Source organism: Cervus elaphus, chromosome 19, assembly GCF_910594005.1.
Source record: "Cervus elaphus chromosome 19, mCerEla1.1, whole genome shotgun sequence".
Lineage (NCBI taxonomy): Eukaryota > Metazoa > Chordata > Mammalia > Artiodactyla > Cervidae > Cervus > Cervus elaphus.
Genome location: NC_057833.1, coordinates 68,498,897 through 68,517,017, shown reverse-complemented (window position 1 = coordinate 68,517,017; position 18,121 = coordinate 68,498,897). Strand labels below are relative to the sequence as shown.

Here is an 18,121-nt window from a genome sequence, read left to right as displayed (position 1 = left end):
AGTAGAGAAAATGTTGATAGCATCATTGTAATTATGTATTTCTGCTTTATTGAAAGAAAACACAGAATGTTAGCTACTTGGTTAACTTATAATAATTATTATTTTTGTTTTTAATAAACTGACTTTAGTGATTGCAGGAATCATTACAGATACTCTTGAATGAGTTTTTTTTTTAGGTTCTTACTTAGGAAGATGATGAACTCACGTACAGTGTCTCAAGAAACTGAGGTTCTGTACTGAAAAAAGCACAGAGAACTTTAGACACAGCCCTGTCAGTAGAGTTAATACATGAAATTTAAGGTGGCTGGAAGTTGTATTGCTCTTTTATGGTGTAAATAACTTTAATTTTGAAATGATTTGATCAATTTACTCTGAGTTTTACAGTCTTAAGTCTTTGAACTTAAAAAAAAAAAAAATCTACTTTTTTACCGCATAGCATAATTTCTTATCTGGATTATTTGGTACCTGCCATGGTCTAGTTAAAAAAGCATTCAGTTTAGGGTCTTGCCAACCCTCCATTTCCCCCAAAGCTCAGTTTAAAAAACAGAACATACATATTTGTGTCTGAGCTTTGACAGTGCCTTTAGTGCTCACCACTTTTATAGATGCTCAGTAAGTGAATGATGAATCAGTGGGATTGAGTGGATTGATCTTCCATCAGAAGAACATTCTGATCACAGCTTCTTAGAGGGATTTTCATAGTCACATTTGAATTCTGACATCAGTTACCTTTTGCACTCCTCTAGTGGCTGCTGCTTAATTAGATCAAAACTGTTACTTGGACCATGTCTCTGGGGTATCTTCTGTCACATGGAGCTGTGTTCTTCATTTTAAACCTATGAGCTTGGTGATTAAGAGCAGATATTAGACATTCTTCTGTAACTGTTGCTGAGAGTTGAGTTGTACTGTGGACTCCTATAGAGCTATGGTAGTAGTTGTATTGTGTTACTTATCCTGACTTTCCATCATTTGTGTCTGGAATGATCTAAAAACAAGAATGGCGAGCTTCCAGGGAGGCAGTTCAGGTCTACCGCCAGGACGGCAGTGTATGCCTGTGCTCAGGGACCAGACACTGAGTGATGCCATAGTTGTTCCAGATGGATCTGTAGAGAAATGTCTGTCTAAACTATACCAAAAGGCCAAAATGGAGGTAGCCTTGACAGATGGTGGTTTTCTGTCATTTCAGTTGAGTTACAGGTGCTCAGTTTGGTATATGTGAGAGCTGTCATTGAGAAGGGCAGTGACTTCCTCTGGTGTGAAATTAGCATTAACACTTAACAGCACAACTTTTCAAAGTGGTTTATTGACTGTTAAGCCTTTTAAGAAGGTCAGTAGTGACACCAAGTAATGTATTCTATACTCTTTCCCCATTCATAAGCCTACTCATAATTTCTTGTGATGGAGCTTTATTTTGAAATTTCCCCAAAGCTTCAATCTTGAATAAGAATCCTATGTACCAGTTTGATGAACATAATCAAATATACTGATTATGAACTCTTAGTACCTTACAACATGATTTCAAAGCCTTTGCTGTATTTGCCTAAAAGAAAAAAAGTCTTCCTTTGACAATTGTTTAAAAAATTATTGGTGAGATCTAAGGCTTAGCAGAGCAGATTGTGTATATATATCAAAGCCTTCCCAGAGAGGGCTGCTACGGACAGCGTTGCCACAGGCTGGACATCCCAGTGGGTGGAGCTTAGATGAAGCCATGAGGTGTAGGGCTCTCTGGAAGTCAGCAGTGTTTTCTCCTACATGTGAGGATAAAATCATTATTCGCAGTGTGTCAGCTTGCTGCTTGTGTTTTCAGACCTGACTTGGGCCTTCTGGTGGGACTTCTTACATTACACTGCTTATTGGCGGACACTGGACAGTACATTGATTCAGCAGATGGCCAGTTTCGACATTCTTAACTGCTGACAGAATGTGCTGCTTACTGCAGAATGCTCATCTCCCAATTTTAATTTGATAAACTCTGCATTTGACATTGGCATTTTATAGAGTATTGTAGAGTTCACGTATGTGTTATTCTCATTTATTTTTTTTTTGGTATGTATAATTTAAAAGGAAATTTTGTTTTTCTCTTTCAGTGCATTTAAAACGCCACTTTATGTTTCGAAACCATCTCTGTTTAGTTTTTGAAATGCTGTCCTACAACCTCTACGACTTGTTGAGGAACACCAATTTTCGAGGTGTCTCCTTGAACCTAACACGAAAGTTTGCACAACAGATGTGCACTGCACTGCTTTTCCTTGCGACTCCAGAACTTAGTATCATTCACTGTGACCTAAAACCTGAGAATATCCTTCTTTGTAACCCTAAACGCAGTGCAATCAAGATTGTTGACTTTGGCAGTTCTTGTCAGTTGGGGCAGAGGGTAAGTATATTGCAGAACTTGTGGTTTAAAATTAGAATTTGGTAAAACAGTGTAAGTAGATACTGAAATCTTACTAATCTGTATACAATTTGAAGCTAATTACAGGGTTGTTATCTTTAAAATCTTGAATTACCTGTGTTGATACCTGTTTTGGGTAATACCTTTTAAATGCAACATTGATAGTAATACTTTGAATTAGAAGGTATTTGTTCTTCAAAGTTTATGTTAAATTATGTGTGTGCTAAAAGAAAACAGGATGGATATAAATTATGACATGTGTCCAAGCTAATGGACATATTGGTTGGTTTAGTTGCTAAGTTGTGTCTGACTCTTGTGACCCCATGGACTGTAGCCTGCTAGGCTCCTCTGTCCATGGGATTCTCTAGGCAAGAATACTAGAATGGGATCTTCTTCTCCAGGGGATCTTCCCGACCCAGGGATCGAACCTGGGTCTCCTGCATTGCAGGCAGATTCTTTACCAACTGAGCTACGAGGGAAGCCCAATGGACATATTAGTTTGTGCTAAACAACCATGTTTTTGAGTGCTAAAAGCAAACATGTCCATAGCAATAAGTAGATTTAGGTTTAGTTGATATAGGAAAGCAAATTTTTCCTTCTGTTCTTTCTAGCATTATGAAAACTACTCTGTTTTGCATATAAAACAAAAGTTATAGGTTGTTCTCTTTTTGAAACCAATAAGGATCACTATTTGATAATACTTTATTTAAAATGTTTGTTTACTTGTAGGTATTGAACTTGCATTTTTTTTTTTTAAGGTAAAAACATAACTGACTTTCAGATATTAGTGTTTCATATTGGGTTTCCATTTCTTGTTTTTCCAAATTAGTGAAATTTTCTGTCTTGTCCAACTTTATTCTAGCTTTTAAATAAACTAGGTTAATTTAATCATAAGGGTTTATCACCAGTTAACAGGATTGTCCTTTTGTTACTTCCTGCAAATTATGGTAGCAATGCTGTATTGAAATAATTTTTTTAAATGGAAGGAATAGGAAGCAAAGTTTGCAGTTTCAGTGCCTCTGAAAATCAAGAGATGCTCGTAGTTGTTAATAAGGGATAGAGTATATTATAAATGGAAAATATGTGCCTACATTGAGTCATTTGAATAGGTTTTAAGACTTGCAAAATTTTTTCCTATTTGAACCAAGTTGTATACTCTGTGCTAATATCAAGCATTACTATCTCTCTCCTGCCAGATGGAGACCACTACACCTTTAGCTCAGTGACTTTTTAATTATTGGGTTGGCCAAAAGTTCATTCAGGTTTTTCCATTGGGAAAAACCCGAGCGAAATTTTTGGCCAACGCGATATGTAAATGTGTCAGAATCCCATGGGAAATCATTTCCAAAATAGACTTGCAGCGGCCTTCCTCCAGGTCTGCTGGCTCAATGTCAGAAAGTAGCAGGGTACAGCCTTGCAGATACCCCACTACTGCTCTGCAGATCACTGACTGGGTAGGTAGGTGACAGAATTCTTTCATAAGCTGGGAAACACGAGTCTTAGTAGTAGCTTGTCTTGGGGCTTCAGTGTGCTCTTGGCTTCTAAAAACTTGGTAGTGTAATTCTTCTTCCTGGTCCCTTTCAGTTAGACTTTCTTCACTTCGAGAAGGCCTTAAGGTTGGGTTGACCTGCTTGTGGGTTCCTGAGCTGATTCTCAGAGGTTCAGCTGGAGTTTGGGGCGGGCCCCTGCAGCTTTCTGAGAAAGCATCTTGGTGCCACTGGCTGCCCAGTTTAAGTTGGCAGGGTGTTGTTTGGTTTTCTCCCTTTTAAAATAAAGCTATCTTTGCTTTCGTGATATTTCTGGATACAAATTTTAAGTGGCCAAGTGAAGATGAATTGATCTCTGAAGACATTCTCAGATTATTCCATTGCAAATAATCCATTTCAAGATTTTCTTTCTCTAGGAAGTCTTAGGATGGATGGAGGCTGACGGGGTAAAGAAGTGATTAGTCAGAAATGACCCCCAATTGAATCTTTGCATGGCTGTGTTTCTAGATTTATCTGTGAGACTAGTAGAGTACAGATGTCTGAATTTTCAATTACATTGTGCTGAGGTTGACTCTTAACACTTCGAATTAACCTGAAGAAATTTCATTCTTTAAGTTAATTTAAATATAATTTAGCTGTTAAATTAGTGGTAGCCACAGCAGCAAAGAGTAGTTAGCAGGGAAATAAACTGTTCACAATCATATTTTCTTCTAATAAGGCATTATTGTTTTAGGATATATCTTGAGTACCAGTTAGGACTGAACTAAATAAAGGGCTTGAATTTTTTATATATGCATATTTTGGATTTCTGAGTCAGAGTTACCACTCCCTTGAAACATTTAGTTCTTTAAAACAATATTCATAGTCTAATGTTGAAATCAGTAAACATTACTGATAACCCAGTTATTTTTTTTCTGTTCATGTTAGACTTGTGTTCTTTATACAGTGTTGACTCCAATTAAACTGTTCCTGAAATCTATTTCAGATATACCAGTACATTCAGAGTCGCTTTTATCGGTCTCCAGAGGTGCTGCTGGGAATGCCTTATGACCTTGCGATTGACATGTGGTCGCTCGGGTGCATCTTGGTGGAAATGCACACTGGAGAGCCTCTCTTCAGTGGAGCCAATGAGGTGCGTATGTGGTTTCTCTCTGTTCTCAGTCTCTGACAGTGTGACCTGGAAGCTGGTTTTAGGAAAATGGTCTGTTTATCAACCTAAATCATTCAAGTGTTTGGTCAGTTTTAAACTTTCTTTATCCATTTAAAATTATTTCAATTATATAATGGTGAGTTTAGAATTATGAGATGGGAAGTGAGATCTTTAAATCTACCAGTGAAGGGGAATAGTAAATTACATTAGAAAATGTTAAGTCTTTTGGTATAAATTTTACAGATTTTAAGTATAATAACAGAAAAAGATGATAGTGATGAAATGAGGAACGATCCTAAAAACACTAAATTTTGAGAGTATGATGTGGAATTAAAGTATTAATAAATGATGACCAGTGGGATTGATAGATACATTTGATCTGAATAATTTAGGGTAAATTAGGACTCCAGAATTTTGGAGCTGCAGACAAAGCGTAATTCTTGTAGTCAACAGGTGTTTGGTCTGTGTTCTTAGAAGATCTTTGGAGGTCAGAGGCAGTGGTGGGAAGGTGAGGGCAAGGGAGAAGGGGGGTCTAAGCTCTGTACAGTTGGAGGAAGTGCTTTCATTGTCTTTAAAACTGTTTGTTTGTGGAGTTTTTTGTTTGTTTTGTTTTTAAAGAAAACCATTGCGGATTATGATCAGTCCATTCATTTATACATGAGAAAAGAAAGGCTAATGAAATTTCATGACACGTCAGTCAAGTAGTGTCAGAAACCTGTCCCTTCCTCCTTCCTGCTAGCTCATTTTACTCTCGCCAGTGAGCTGTTCTTTGGCAGTAATTGCTGTAGTGTGTTTCTTTGAATAATAAATAATATAAAGGTAATAGTACCTTTTTCATGGACTTAAGCACCATTAAGATCACCTGTGAAGCTTCGGTGGCTGCCGTCTCACGCGTGGTGAAACCAGAACCCTTTGAGTAGCTGGGAAGCCCCTCCCTCTCTCTGCCTCCCGACCTCTCTCCGCCTGTCCCTCTGTCCATCTCCCTGCCCGGTCCCCCCAGCACACAGCCCCCTCTCAGGTCCCTTGGAGGCCAGAGGGCCCACACGTTCGTGCCTGGGGGCTTTTACTCTGGCCCTCGCTTTTCTCTCCTGTCACCTGCTTGTGAAGCCTTTCATGACACCCTGTTTTAAGTTGCAGTGCCCGCCTCGCTATCACGTCCTTTTAATTTTCTCCCTGTTCTTAGTAGCCGATAGATCTGATTATGTGTGTGTTCCTTGATGATCTCTTCCTCTGTAACATAAACTTCTGGCAAAGATTTTTGTCTTTGTTCCAGTGGACATGGTTTCTAGCATATAGTAGACCTTCGGGTTTTTGAGTGAATAAATTTGCACATTAAAAGATACTTTTTTATTGGGTCCACACTTTATTAAGCCTTTCATTTTTTTTTTTCCCATTCTCCCCAAACTTTAACTTTGCAATCCCATCCAATCATTCCTTATTTTCTGTTGTATCCATGATCACCTGCCATCCCATAGATGTATGTATGTGTTTGCTGAATCGTCTGCCCTCCCCTCTGTGGAATGTGGGACTTGGGGAGGTAGGGGCGTTATCTCTTTTGTTCATTAATGTGTATTTACTGCCCACAGGAGTGCCTGACACACAGGAGAAACTCTCTTTATCATTTGTGAATGGATGAGCCAGATGTAGGATGTTTTACAGTAGAAATTATAGGTTTTTTTGTTTTTGTTTTTAATACAGGTAGATCAGATGAATAAAATAGTGGAAGTTCTGGGTATTCCGCCTGCTCATATTCTTGACCAAGCACCAAAAGCAAGAAAGTTCTTTGAGAAGTTGCCAGATGGCACTTGGAACTTAAAGAAGACCAAAGACGGAAAACGGGTAAAATAGGGAAATAATATTTTTGAGCCTTTGTTACTTTCACTGATTGTCTTTTATAACACATTTTTTAATTTATTTGAAATCAGTGTTACTGAAGTCGGCTGTTAACAGTAGTTCTGTTGATGACTTGGGTATAGATTTTCTTCACAAGCTGGTTTTAGCTTGACCTGAGCTATCTGTATGACCTGAACAATGTTTGGTTAATGCTCAGTAGTCTCTTTAAGTCTTCATTTTGAAACTGTCTGCCTGCCTTTTGAGACTGCTGATCAAATCACCATGCCTTGTTTCCACAGTAGAGTCAGTCAGTTTGACCTTTCTCCTGGTTTCTCCTGGTTTGGGTATACATTGAAATCGCAGTTAAGAGTGTTGCAGCTGGGAACAGTAGAAGTCATAACTGCAGTGAATGGCCTTTTTTTGTAGTTCAGATGAGAGTAAAGGATTTCTGACTTAAGCAGTTTGTGATAAGAATCTGCACTGACTGGATGGTCCTTTGGTAGATTTCAGTTTCTTAGCTTGGATAACGGGGATTTCACATCTCCAGAATCTTTCAAAGTGAGGGTTTTAATGTGTTGGATATTTAGTAATTTTCTCCTATCTGAGAACTTTTCAGGCGTCTAAAATAAACCATGTCAGTTTAGTAGAATAAATGGTGACAATTTTGCATCTTGATTTACATCTTTGTTTTATATATCTGAAAATAATCATATGTTTTGTCACCTAGTTTGTTTCTAGTATTAGATGAATATACTGTATAAATATATGATTGTAATACACACACCAGACACTTTATGATTGTAGTTCTGCATTTTAACACGTAAGAAATTTTATTTTTGCTACAGTTTTTATTTTGCCCTTGAGTTTTAGCGACACTGCCACCAGGTGTCATTTCCAGTGAACTGAAGGTGATGTGATGCTCATTTGCTGTAATTCACCTTCAGCTCTGGAGCCTTAACTTCTGATATCAAGTGGTTTTTAATAAGAATATATATATATGTAAAACGGTATCTTTCACAACTGATTTGTAACTTGCTGCATTCTGCCTTGTTCTCTAACGTTTGAGGCAGCGCAATACCCAGCAGCTCAGTTACGCCTGCTCCCCACAGGAAGGGATGGAAAATACCAAGCGGACATCCTGGGTCCTTCCACCTCTGTCCACGTGCCTCCATCAGCCATGGCCCCTCTTCCCAGGGGAGTCCTCCTTAGCTTCACCAGCATTCAGAGTAGCTCTTACAGTTCATTTTTAATTAGCATGGAGTATATGATGCCTGCTTTACATTTTTCTTTCTCTCTGATACATACTACTACTACTTTTTCCAGTTGGAAGTCTTTTTTTCTTCTGCTAAAATTTTTTTTTCTTTATGTAAATGAAACATTTATTCATTTCCTCAATCACTGCCTTATAAAACCACAGTTAAGTCACAATGGACTGTAACCTATCATTTTCCCAAAATTGAACTATTATTATTATTATTTTAAATTATTTGAGGGGAGCATTTCACTCAGAAGAGTAGATTATTTTTTCCCTTAAAATTGAAAGTATCTTGACCTGTGTTTAATATACATTAAGTAACTGTAGATTTCATGAGATTTTCCCAAGCTACAGTTAAACGACTGACTTAAGAAACTTAATTTTTTAAAATGTAAAATAATTACTCCTTTTTAAACAGAAATAAATTTCCAGCAACAAAAAAAAATCAAATCTGTAACCAAATGGTTACATTATGAAGATACACTAGGGATTTTAACCATGAATATGAAGAGATGTGCATGTACTGTCTTTGGGTGCAATTCCTGAGGTTATTTCCTTAGTGATTTTATTTTTACTTTAAAGTTCTCATTTTGTTTCAAGAGCCCATTTTGGCTTCCTAGTAATGAGATCCATACCTACTGGCTATTTTTTTTTCCTTTGGTGGGAGAGGGTGAAGATTTAAGATTATAAATGATACTTTTTTGTTGAAGTATAATTTATGTACAAGATGGGTATTTTAAGTTTTCACTGTTGTGTTTTAATTTTTATTTACAACAGTATATCCACTGCCTAAAACATGATGTAGACTACTCCCATCACCTCTGTCATCCACTCTCAGTTTCTGATTTCTGTCATCCTAGGTTAGCTTTGACTGTTCATAGGCAGAATTCATATAAGTGGAATCCTGAAGTATTTATTATTTTGTTTCTTTCACGTAACAGACATTATTTTTGGAGATTTGTCCGTAGTGTGTCTCAGAAATCACTCCATTTTATTGCGTCACAGTCCTTCGTTGAATGGAAATACCATAATTGATCTGTATTTACCTGTCATTGGATGTTTGGGTTGCTTCTAGTTTAGGACTGTTAGCAATAAGGCTACTGGGAACATTTTGTATCAATTTCTATACACATGAGTTTTCGTTTTTCTGGGGTCACTACTTACAATTGCCAGATCATAGGGTGTCTTGTGTGTTTTCTTTCTTAAGAAAATACCAGTTTCCCAAGGTTCTGTCATTTTGTATTCCCACAAGGTTATGAGAGATCCAATTGCATGACATCCTTGCCATTTCATGTGCGTTTAGCCATTCTAATGGGTATGTAGTGGTTTTCATTTGACTTCTTCCTGATTGAGAATGTTGGCCTGGCCGGCTTTTCATGTGCTCAGTAGCCATTCGCGTATCTTCTTTGGTGACCATCTTGCTAGTCTTTTGCCCATTTGTTACCGGGATGTTTGATTATTGGGCTGTAGAAGTTTTTAATATAGTGAACGTCAGTCCTCTGTCACCCGTGTGCCAGTATTTATCCCCAGACTCTGGCCTGTCTGCTTCTTTTCTTAGTAGCCGTTTTTAATAAACAAAAACTTAATTTTTTTATGAACAGTGTTTTCTTAATTCTCAGAAATCTTTACCTCCCTCAGGTTTGTGAAGACGCTCTGCTCTAAACGCTTTGGATGAGCTGCTGTGGTCGGTCCACAGTGCTGTGTCAGTGCCAGGGGTGCGACACGGCGACGCAGTCATACACACACACACACACACACAGGCTCAGGGCCCAGGCTCAGGGCCCAGACACACACACACACACACACACACACACACACACACACACACACACACACACACACACACACACACACACACACACACACACAGGCTCAGGGTGCGGCACGGCGACGCAGACACACACACACACACACACACACACACACACACACAGGCTCACACACACACACACACACACACACACACACACACACACACACACACACAGGCTCAGGGTGCGGCACGGCGACGCAGACACACACACACACACACACACACACACACACACAGGCTCACACACACACACACACACACACACACACACACACACAGGCTCACACACACACACACACACACACACACACACACACACACACACACACACACAGGCTCAGGGTGCGGCACGGCGACGCAGACACACACACACACACACACACACACACAGGCTCACACACACACACACACACACACACACACACACACACACACACAGGCTCAGGGTGCGGCACGGCGACGCAGACACACACACACACACACACACACACACAGGCTCAGGGCCCAGGGGTGCGGCACGGCGACGCAGACACACACACACACACACACACACACAGGCTCAGGGCCCAGGGGTGCGGCACGGCGACGCAGACACACACACACACACACACACACACACACACACACACACACAGGCTCAGGGCCCAGGGGTGCGGCACGGCGACGCACACACACACACACACACACACACAGGCTCAGGGCCCAGGGGTGCGGCACGGCGACGCACACACACACACACACACACACAGGGGTGCGGCACGGCGACGCAGACACACACACACACACACAGGCTCAGGGCCCAGGGGTGCGGCACGGCGACGCACACACACACACACACACACACACAGGCTCAGGGCCCAGGGGTGCGGCACGGCGACGCGCACACACACACACACACACACACACACACACACACACACACACACACACACACACACACACACACACACACACACACACACGCTCAGGGCCCAGGGGTGCGGCACGGCGACGCAGACACACACACACACACACACACACACACACACACACAGGCTCAGGGCCCAGGGGTGCGGCACGGCGACGCAGACACACACACACACACACACACACACACACACACACACACACACACACACACACACACACACACACACACACACACACACACACACAGGCTCAGGGCCCAGGGGTGCGGCACGGCGACGCAGACACACACACACACACACACACACACACACACACAGGCTCAGGGCCCAGGGGTGCGGCACGGCGACGCAGACACACACACACACACACACACACACACACACAGGCTCAGGGCCCAGGGGTGCGGCACGGCGACGCAGACACACACACACACACACACACACACACACAGGCTCAGGGCCCAGGGGTGCGGCACGGCGACGCAGACACACACACACACACACACACACACAGGCTCAGGGCCCAGGGGTGCGGCACGGCGACACAGACACACACACACACACACACACACACACACGCTCAGGGCCCAGGGGTGCGGCACGGCGACGCAGTCACACACACACACACACGCTCAGGGCCCAGGGGTGCGGCACGGCGACGCAGTCACACACACACACACACACAGAGGCTCTCTCCCTGCAGGCTGCCACAGAGCTGAGCGCAGCATGCCAGGTGCTGCTCAGCAGGGCCTCGTTGGCTCTCTGTTGTGTATTTAGTGCTGTGTGTCTCTTATTCCTAATTTAGCCCTCCCACATCCCCTTTCCCTTTGCTAACCATAAATTTGTTTTCTGTGTCTCTGGGTCTGTTTCTGTTTTGAAAATAAATTCATTTGTATCTTTTTTAGATTTCACTTATGAGTAATCTATTTGAAATAATTTCACTGAATATGATCATCTCTAGGTCCATCCATGTTGCTGCAAATGGCATTATTTCATTCTTTTATATCACTGAGTAATATTTCACTGTATGTGTTGTGAAATAACACCACCACATCTTCTTTATCTAGTCATCTGTCGATGGACACTCAGGTTGCTTCCATGTCTTGGCTATTATAAATAAATAGGTCTGCAGTGAACATTGGGGTGCATTTATCTTTTTCAATTAGTTTTTTTCTGGATATTTGCCTAGGAATGGGATTGCAGTATGATATGGTAACTCTGTTTTTAGTTTCTTTTTTTTTTTTTTTAATTTTTTTATTAGTTGGAGGCTAATTACTTCACAACATTTCAGTGGGTTTTGTCATACATTGATATGAATCAGCCATAGATTTACACTTATTCCCCATCCCGATCCCCCCTCCCATCTCCCTCTCCACCCGATTCCTCTGGGTCTTCCCAGTGTACCAGGCCCGAGCACTTGTCTCATGCATCCCACCTGGGCTGGTGATCTGTTTCACCATAGATAGTATACATGCTGTTCTTTTGAAACATCCCACCCTCACCTTCTCCCACAGAGTTCAAAAGTCTGTTCTGTATTTCTGTGTCTCTTTTTCTGTTTTGCATATAGGGTTATCGTTACCATCTTTCTAAATTCCATATATATGTGTTAGTATGCTGTAACGTTCTTTATCTTTCTGGCTTACTTCACTCTGTATAAGGGGCTCCAGTTTCATCCATCTCATTAGGACTGGTTCAAATGAATTCTTTTTGACGGCTGAGTAAAATTCCATGGTGTATATGTACCACAGCTTCCTTATCCATTCATCTGCTGATGGGCATCTAGGTTGCTTCCATGTCCTGGCTATTATAAACAGTGCTATGATGAACATTGGGGTGCACGTGTCTCTTTCAGATCTGGTTTCCTCAGTGTGTATGCCCAGAAGTGGTATTGCTGGGTCATATGGCAGTTCTATTTCCAGTTTTTTAAGGAATCTCCACACTGTTTTCCATAGTGGCTGTACTAGTTTGCATTCCCACCAACAGTGTAAGAGGGTTCCCTTTTCTCCACACCCTCTCCAGCATTTATTGCTTGTAGACTTTTCGATAGCAGCCATCCTGACTGGTGTGTAATGGTACCTCATTGTGGTTTTGATTTGCATTTCTCTAATAATGAGTGATGTTGAGCACCTTTTCATGTGTTTGTTGGCCATCTGTATGTCTTCTTTGGAGAAATGTCTGTTTAGTTCTCTGGCCCATTTTTTGATTGGGTCATTTATTTTTCTGGAATTGAGCTGCAGGAGTTGCTTGTATATTTTTGAGATTAATCCTTTGTCTGTTTCTTCATTTGCTATTATGTTTTTAGTTTCTTAAGGAACCTCCATACTCTTTCCCATAGTGGCTGCACCAGGTTACAGCCCCACTAACACTGGAAGCGGATTCTCTTTTCTCCTCTCCGGTATTTACCATGTATAGATTTTTCCATGATGGCCATTGTGAGCAGCGGGAGGTGGTACTTCATCATAGTTTTGATTTGCATTTCTCTAATAATTAAAGTGACGTTGCACACCCTCTCATGTGCTTGTTGGTCTTTTATTGGGGAATCTTTGCATCCTTACTTAATGTGTGTCTGTGTATGTTTTATCAATAACTGGGAGAAGTGTTCATCTTTCATGATGATACTGGATTTGTCTTAATCTTCTTTTAGTTTTCTGGTTTTTGAAGCTCTCTTAATAGGTGTACCCATTTAGTATTGTTAGAACATGGTGATAAATTCAGTCTTTCATCACCATGAAATGTTCCTTTTTGTCTTTAATATTTTCTTGTGTTTACTTTGTTTGATATTATTCAAGCTATACCAGTTTTCTAATTCTTAATACTTTCATAGTATTTTTTTAAATCCTTTTAGTGTAAACCTGTTCATACTTTTGTATGTAAAATATGATTTTTAAATACAGAATGTAGTTTGAGTTACGCTTTTTAATCCAGTTGAATAGTATCTTTATTTCACAATGAATTATTTGGTCCCTAGTTACTCAGAGGATTGGGTTTTAGACTTTTGCCATGTGTGTTTCTGCTTGTTTTATCTGTTGTTTGTTTCCCACTACTACTTTCCTGCCTTCTTTGGAGTTGAGACTTTTGGTGTTTTATTTCATCTTTTCTTCCTGACTTTATAGCTATTCCTCTTTGTGTAATTGTTAGGGTTGCTCTTATTATATGCCTCTAACTTACCAGTTGACCTTAACAAAGTGTTATGTAACTTGATAAGCTGTGTGATAACCATGTGCTTTTATCTAATGCCTTCCATCTTTTGTCATCATGTATCACTCACGCGTGCATTACATACCTCACAACACAACTGCCTAAATTACAAACGACATTTAGAAGAGATTTTAAGACACATAAAAGATAAAGATAGTAACAAGTTCTTTTCAGGAGTTCCTTGACAGTCCAGTGGTTAGGACTTTGAGCTTTCACTGGCATGGCCCCAGGTTCAGTCCCTTGTCAGGGAACTGTAAGATTCTACAAGCCACGCACTGTGGGCCAGGACCCCTCCCCTTCCCCCGCCCCCCCCCCGCCCCGCCACACACACACACAAGTTCTTTTTACCCATAGAGTTCTTCATTTCTTGTTATTGTTCCTAAGTTCCATCTGGTATTATGTTCCTTTAGCCTGAAGAACTTCCTTTAACTTTTTTATTTTGTAGTCAGTAACTTCTGCTGATGAATTCTTTTCAACAGTTGTTTATCTGAAAATACCTTTATTCACCTTTATTTTTGAAAAGATTTTTCATGGATATGGAAATTTCAGTGGATATAGAATTTTAGGCTTACATTTCAGCTAAAGAAAATGATGTTATGACATTGTTTTCTGTATTACATTGTTTCTGAGAAGTCATTGATTTTCCTAAGTAGTGTTTTCTTTTTCTTTTTTTATTCCCTCCCTCACCCCAACCCCCCCAACTTTTTTTGTGCTACTTCTTCTGCAGGGCAAGGACTATTATTATTCATTTTAAGCAGTGTTTTCTTTATAAAATATTTCTGTCTTCTTCCCCCTGGCTGACTTTGATGCCCTTTTTTTTTTTTTTTAAATATGTTTGATTTTTCAGCAGTTTGACTGTTAGGTTCTTGTGCATAGTTTTCTCTGTGTTTATTTTCCGTGGAGTGTGCTGAATTTGTTAGATCTGTCGGGTTGATATCTTTCATCAAAATCCTCAGACATTATCCTTTCAAATATTTGTTCTGCTTTGCTTCCTCCTCTTCTGGTAATTATCTACTTAAATATATGTTATGGTGCTTAATACCATCTTAGAGGTCTCTAGTTTATTCATCTTGTTTTCTTTTTGTATGTTAGTTTGAATCATTTCTTTGTCTCTTAGTTCACTCATTGTTTTCCTTCTGTTGAGCCCAGTCTGCTGTTAAGATCATTAAGTGGATTCTTCATTTATGATACTGCATTTTTTTCCACTTAACATGGACCCGCTTTTTGGTTTGTTTCTTGTGTCTGTAATTTTTTAAATGTATGCTGAACTTCCTGCATTTAAGAACAGCCGAGGTAGAAGTAAGTCTTACTTTTCTATGGACTGAGACTTGGCTCCTCCTCTGTCAGTCTGCTGGTGTGATGAGACTTAGTTGGTTTCATTGTGCTGTGCAGCTGAGTCTGGGCTCTGTATTGTTTGTTTGCTTGACTTAGATTCTGTTCTCCACTGTCTTCATAGGTTTTAAGCAGTGTTTGGAGACTGGGGAGATCTTTTATATGTTATGCCTAGCCAGCAGCCCACTCCTAATGTTCTGGGCCTCAGGGTGGTCTGTGTTCACACTGCTGCTCTGGCTCCAGGTTTGCCACCCTGGGGTCCTCCCTGGGGGGTCCTCACGGGGCCGTCTGCCTGTCCCACCCTTAGGCCCAGCCACTCGTAGCTGTCCTCAGTTGGTTTGGAGTTGGGCTGGATTTTCCCTCCTCACATCCGTGGCTTTCATTCCTTCTCCCACTGTAGTCTCTTCTTTCCTAGGAAAGGCTTTCACTTTGCAGGGTTTAGTTAGCTCTGGTTTCTTTAATCCTCTGCACTCTGATAGGTTTCTTTTTTAATTAATTAATACTGTTGCCCCAGGTCTCAGTGGCAGCACGTGGGGGTCTTTGCTGCCTCGTGGGGGATCTTCCATAGCCTCGCGCGAGCTCCTGGGCGTGAGGACAGCAGTTGTGATGCGTGGGCTCAGCTGCTCTGCGGCATGTGGGGGTTAGTTCCCTGACCAGGTCGGGAATCTGCGTTTCCTGAACCACAAGGCAGGTTCTTAACCACTAGACCACCAGGTCCCTGATAGATTTTTAAAAGGCAGTGATTTTGTGGTTTGCCTACCTGGCTTGTTCTTGATTTTGAAGTAAGAGTAATGGTCTCTTACAAATTGCTACATTGTACCTAGAAGCAAAATCTACTAATACTATGCTGAATAAATTCAGTGTTCATAGGGATTTTAAAGATTACCTGTTAAAATGAGTTTCCCGAAAATGTCAGCACATGTTAAAGGCAGTTTATTAAATGTATTTTCTAAAGTGAAGCATAAATAATTTGCTTTCAATTTTTTTTTTATCTGAATATAAGCAAGGTATGGCGCTAAACCCATGGTTCTTTATTAGGCGTGATGGCTAAAGCTTTAATGAGCCACTGTTACCTAGGAAGTGCACCTGAGTTCACAGTTGTATCGGGCAGAAAAGAGGTTCGTGGCCACTGGTAGTATACTTCCTTTGTCAAGGACCACAGAGTAAAGATTTTGTTGCATATTCTTACTTGGTTCTGGTTGTTTTTACCATCTTTAAAAATGTAAAACCATTCATAGCAGGGGCTGTTTATATAAAGTAGGCTCTGAAACAGGGCATAGTTTGCTGATTCCTCCACTAGATGATCTTTATAATCATTTCTGCTTGGAGTAATTTTGAATTTCTCCTAATTGCAGCGCTTTCAGAATAGTATATGTGAAAATCTAGAAGAGCAAACCATAAAACACTCCTTTTGACAAAGGTCTCAGCATTATCCTATAAGTAAGCTTATTTGATGTTATGTTATGTAGGCTTTTACGTATTCCACCAAATTTAGAGAAACCCCCCCTTTTTTTGTCTTTTTTCTCTTTAGGAGTACAAACCACCAGGAACCCGTAAACTTCATAATATTCTCGGAGTAGAAACAGGAGGACCTGGTGGGCGTCGTGCTGGGGAATCGGGTCATACAGTAGCTGACTACTTGAAGTTCAAAGACCTCATTTTAAGGATGCTTGATTATGACCCCAAATCTCGAATTCAACCTTACTATGCCCTGCAGCACAGTTTTTTCAAGAAAACAGCTGATGAAGGTACAAACACAAGTAATAGTGTATCCACGAGTCCTGCTATGGAGCAGTCACAGTCTTCGGGCACCACCTCCAGTACGTCTTCAAGCTCAGGTCTGTGGTTCTGATACTATTTAGGCTTTTAAATGTGTGCTCTTTTCTTTACAAAGTGGGGGTTATTTCATGTGTTTTTAAAGTTTGTTAATGGGTAAGGAGGAATCCATCAGAGGGCAAACAGAAGAAACAAGAACTACAATTCCACAGCCTCCAGAACAAAAACCCACAATCAGAGAAAACTTAATAAAGTGGTCACATGAATCACACTCTTGTGTAACTCAGGAAGCTATGAGCCCTGCTGTGTAGGGACCCCAGGTTGGACAGGTCATGGTGGAGACTTCTGACAAAATGCGGTCCACTAGAGAAAGGAACGGCAAGCCACTCCAGTATTCTTGTCCCGAGAGCCCCATAAACAGTATGAAAAGGAGAAGATACATGACACTGAGACATGAGGGATGTCCCCCCCCCCCCCCCCCCCCCCCAAGTCAGTAGGTGTCCAGTGTGCTGCTGTGGTGACGAGAGGAAAGGTAACTCCAGAAAGAATGAAGAGGCTGGGCCACAGCAGAAACCTCACCCTGTTGTGAATGTGTTTGGTGATGGAAGTAAAGTCTGATGCTGTAAAGAGCAGCATTGCATAGAACCTGGGATGTTAGGACCATGAATCTGAGTAAATTGGATGTGGTCAAGTAGGAGGTGACAAGAGTGAATATTGACTTCTTAGGAATCAGTGAACTAAAATGGACCAGAATGAGAGAATTTAATTCAGATGACCATTGTATTTACTGCTGTGGGCAAGAATCTCTTAGAAGAAATGGAATAGCCCTCATAGTCAACAAGAGAGTCCCAAATGCAGTACTGGGATGCAGTCTCAAAAATAACAGAATGATCTCTGTTTGTTTCCAAGGCAAACCATTCAGTATCACAGTAATCCATATCTATGCCTCAAACCCCTAATGCCAAAGAAGCTGAAGT

General features: G+C 40.8%; 1 protein-coding gene across 7 annotated transcripts in view; it reads left to right on the top strand.

The window, feature by feature from the left end:
• DYRK1A (dual specificity tyrosine phosphorylation regulated kinase 1A) overlaps positions 1-18,121 on the top strand; it is a 145,581-nt gene that overhangs the window by 112,312 nt on the left and 15,148 nt on the right. For all 7 annotated transcript variants that reach the window (XM_043875119.1, XM_043875124.1, XM_043875122.1 and 4 more), the window contains 4 exons: positions 2,088-2,374; positions 4,865-5,011; positions 6,728-6,868; positions 16,900-17,206. In XM_043875119.1, coding sequence (XP_043731054.1) covers positions 2,088-2,374; positions 4,865-5,011; positions 6,728-6,868; positions 16,900-17,206 — 882 coding nt within the window. The remainder of the gene's footprint in view (positions 1-2,087; positions 2,375-4,864; positions 5,012-6,727; positions 6,869-16,899; positions 17,207-18,121) is intronic.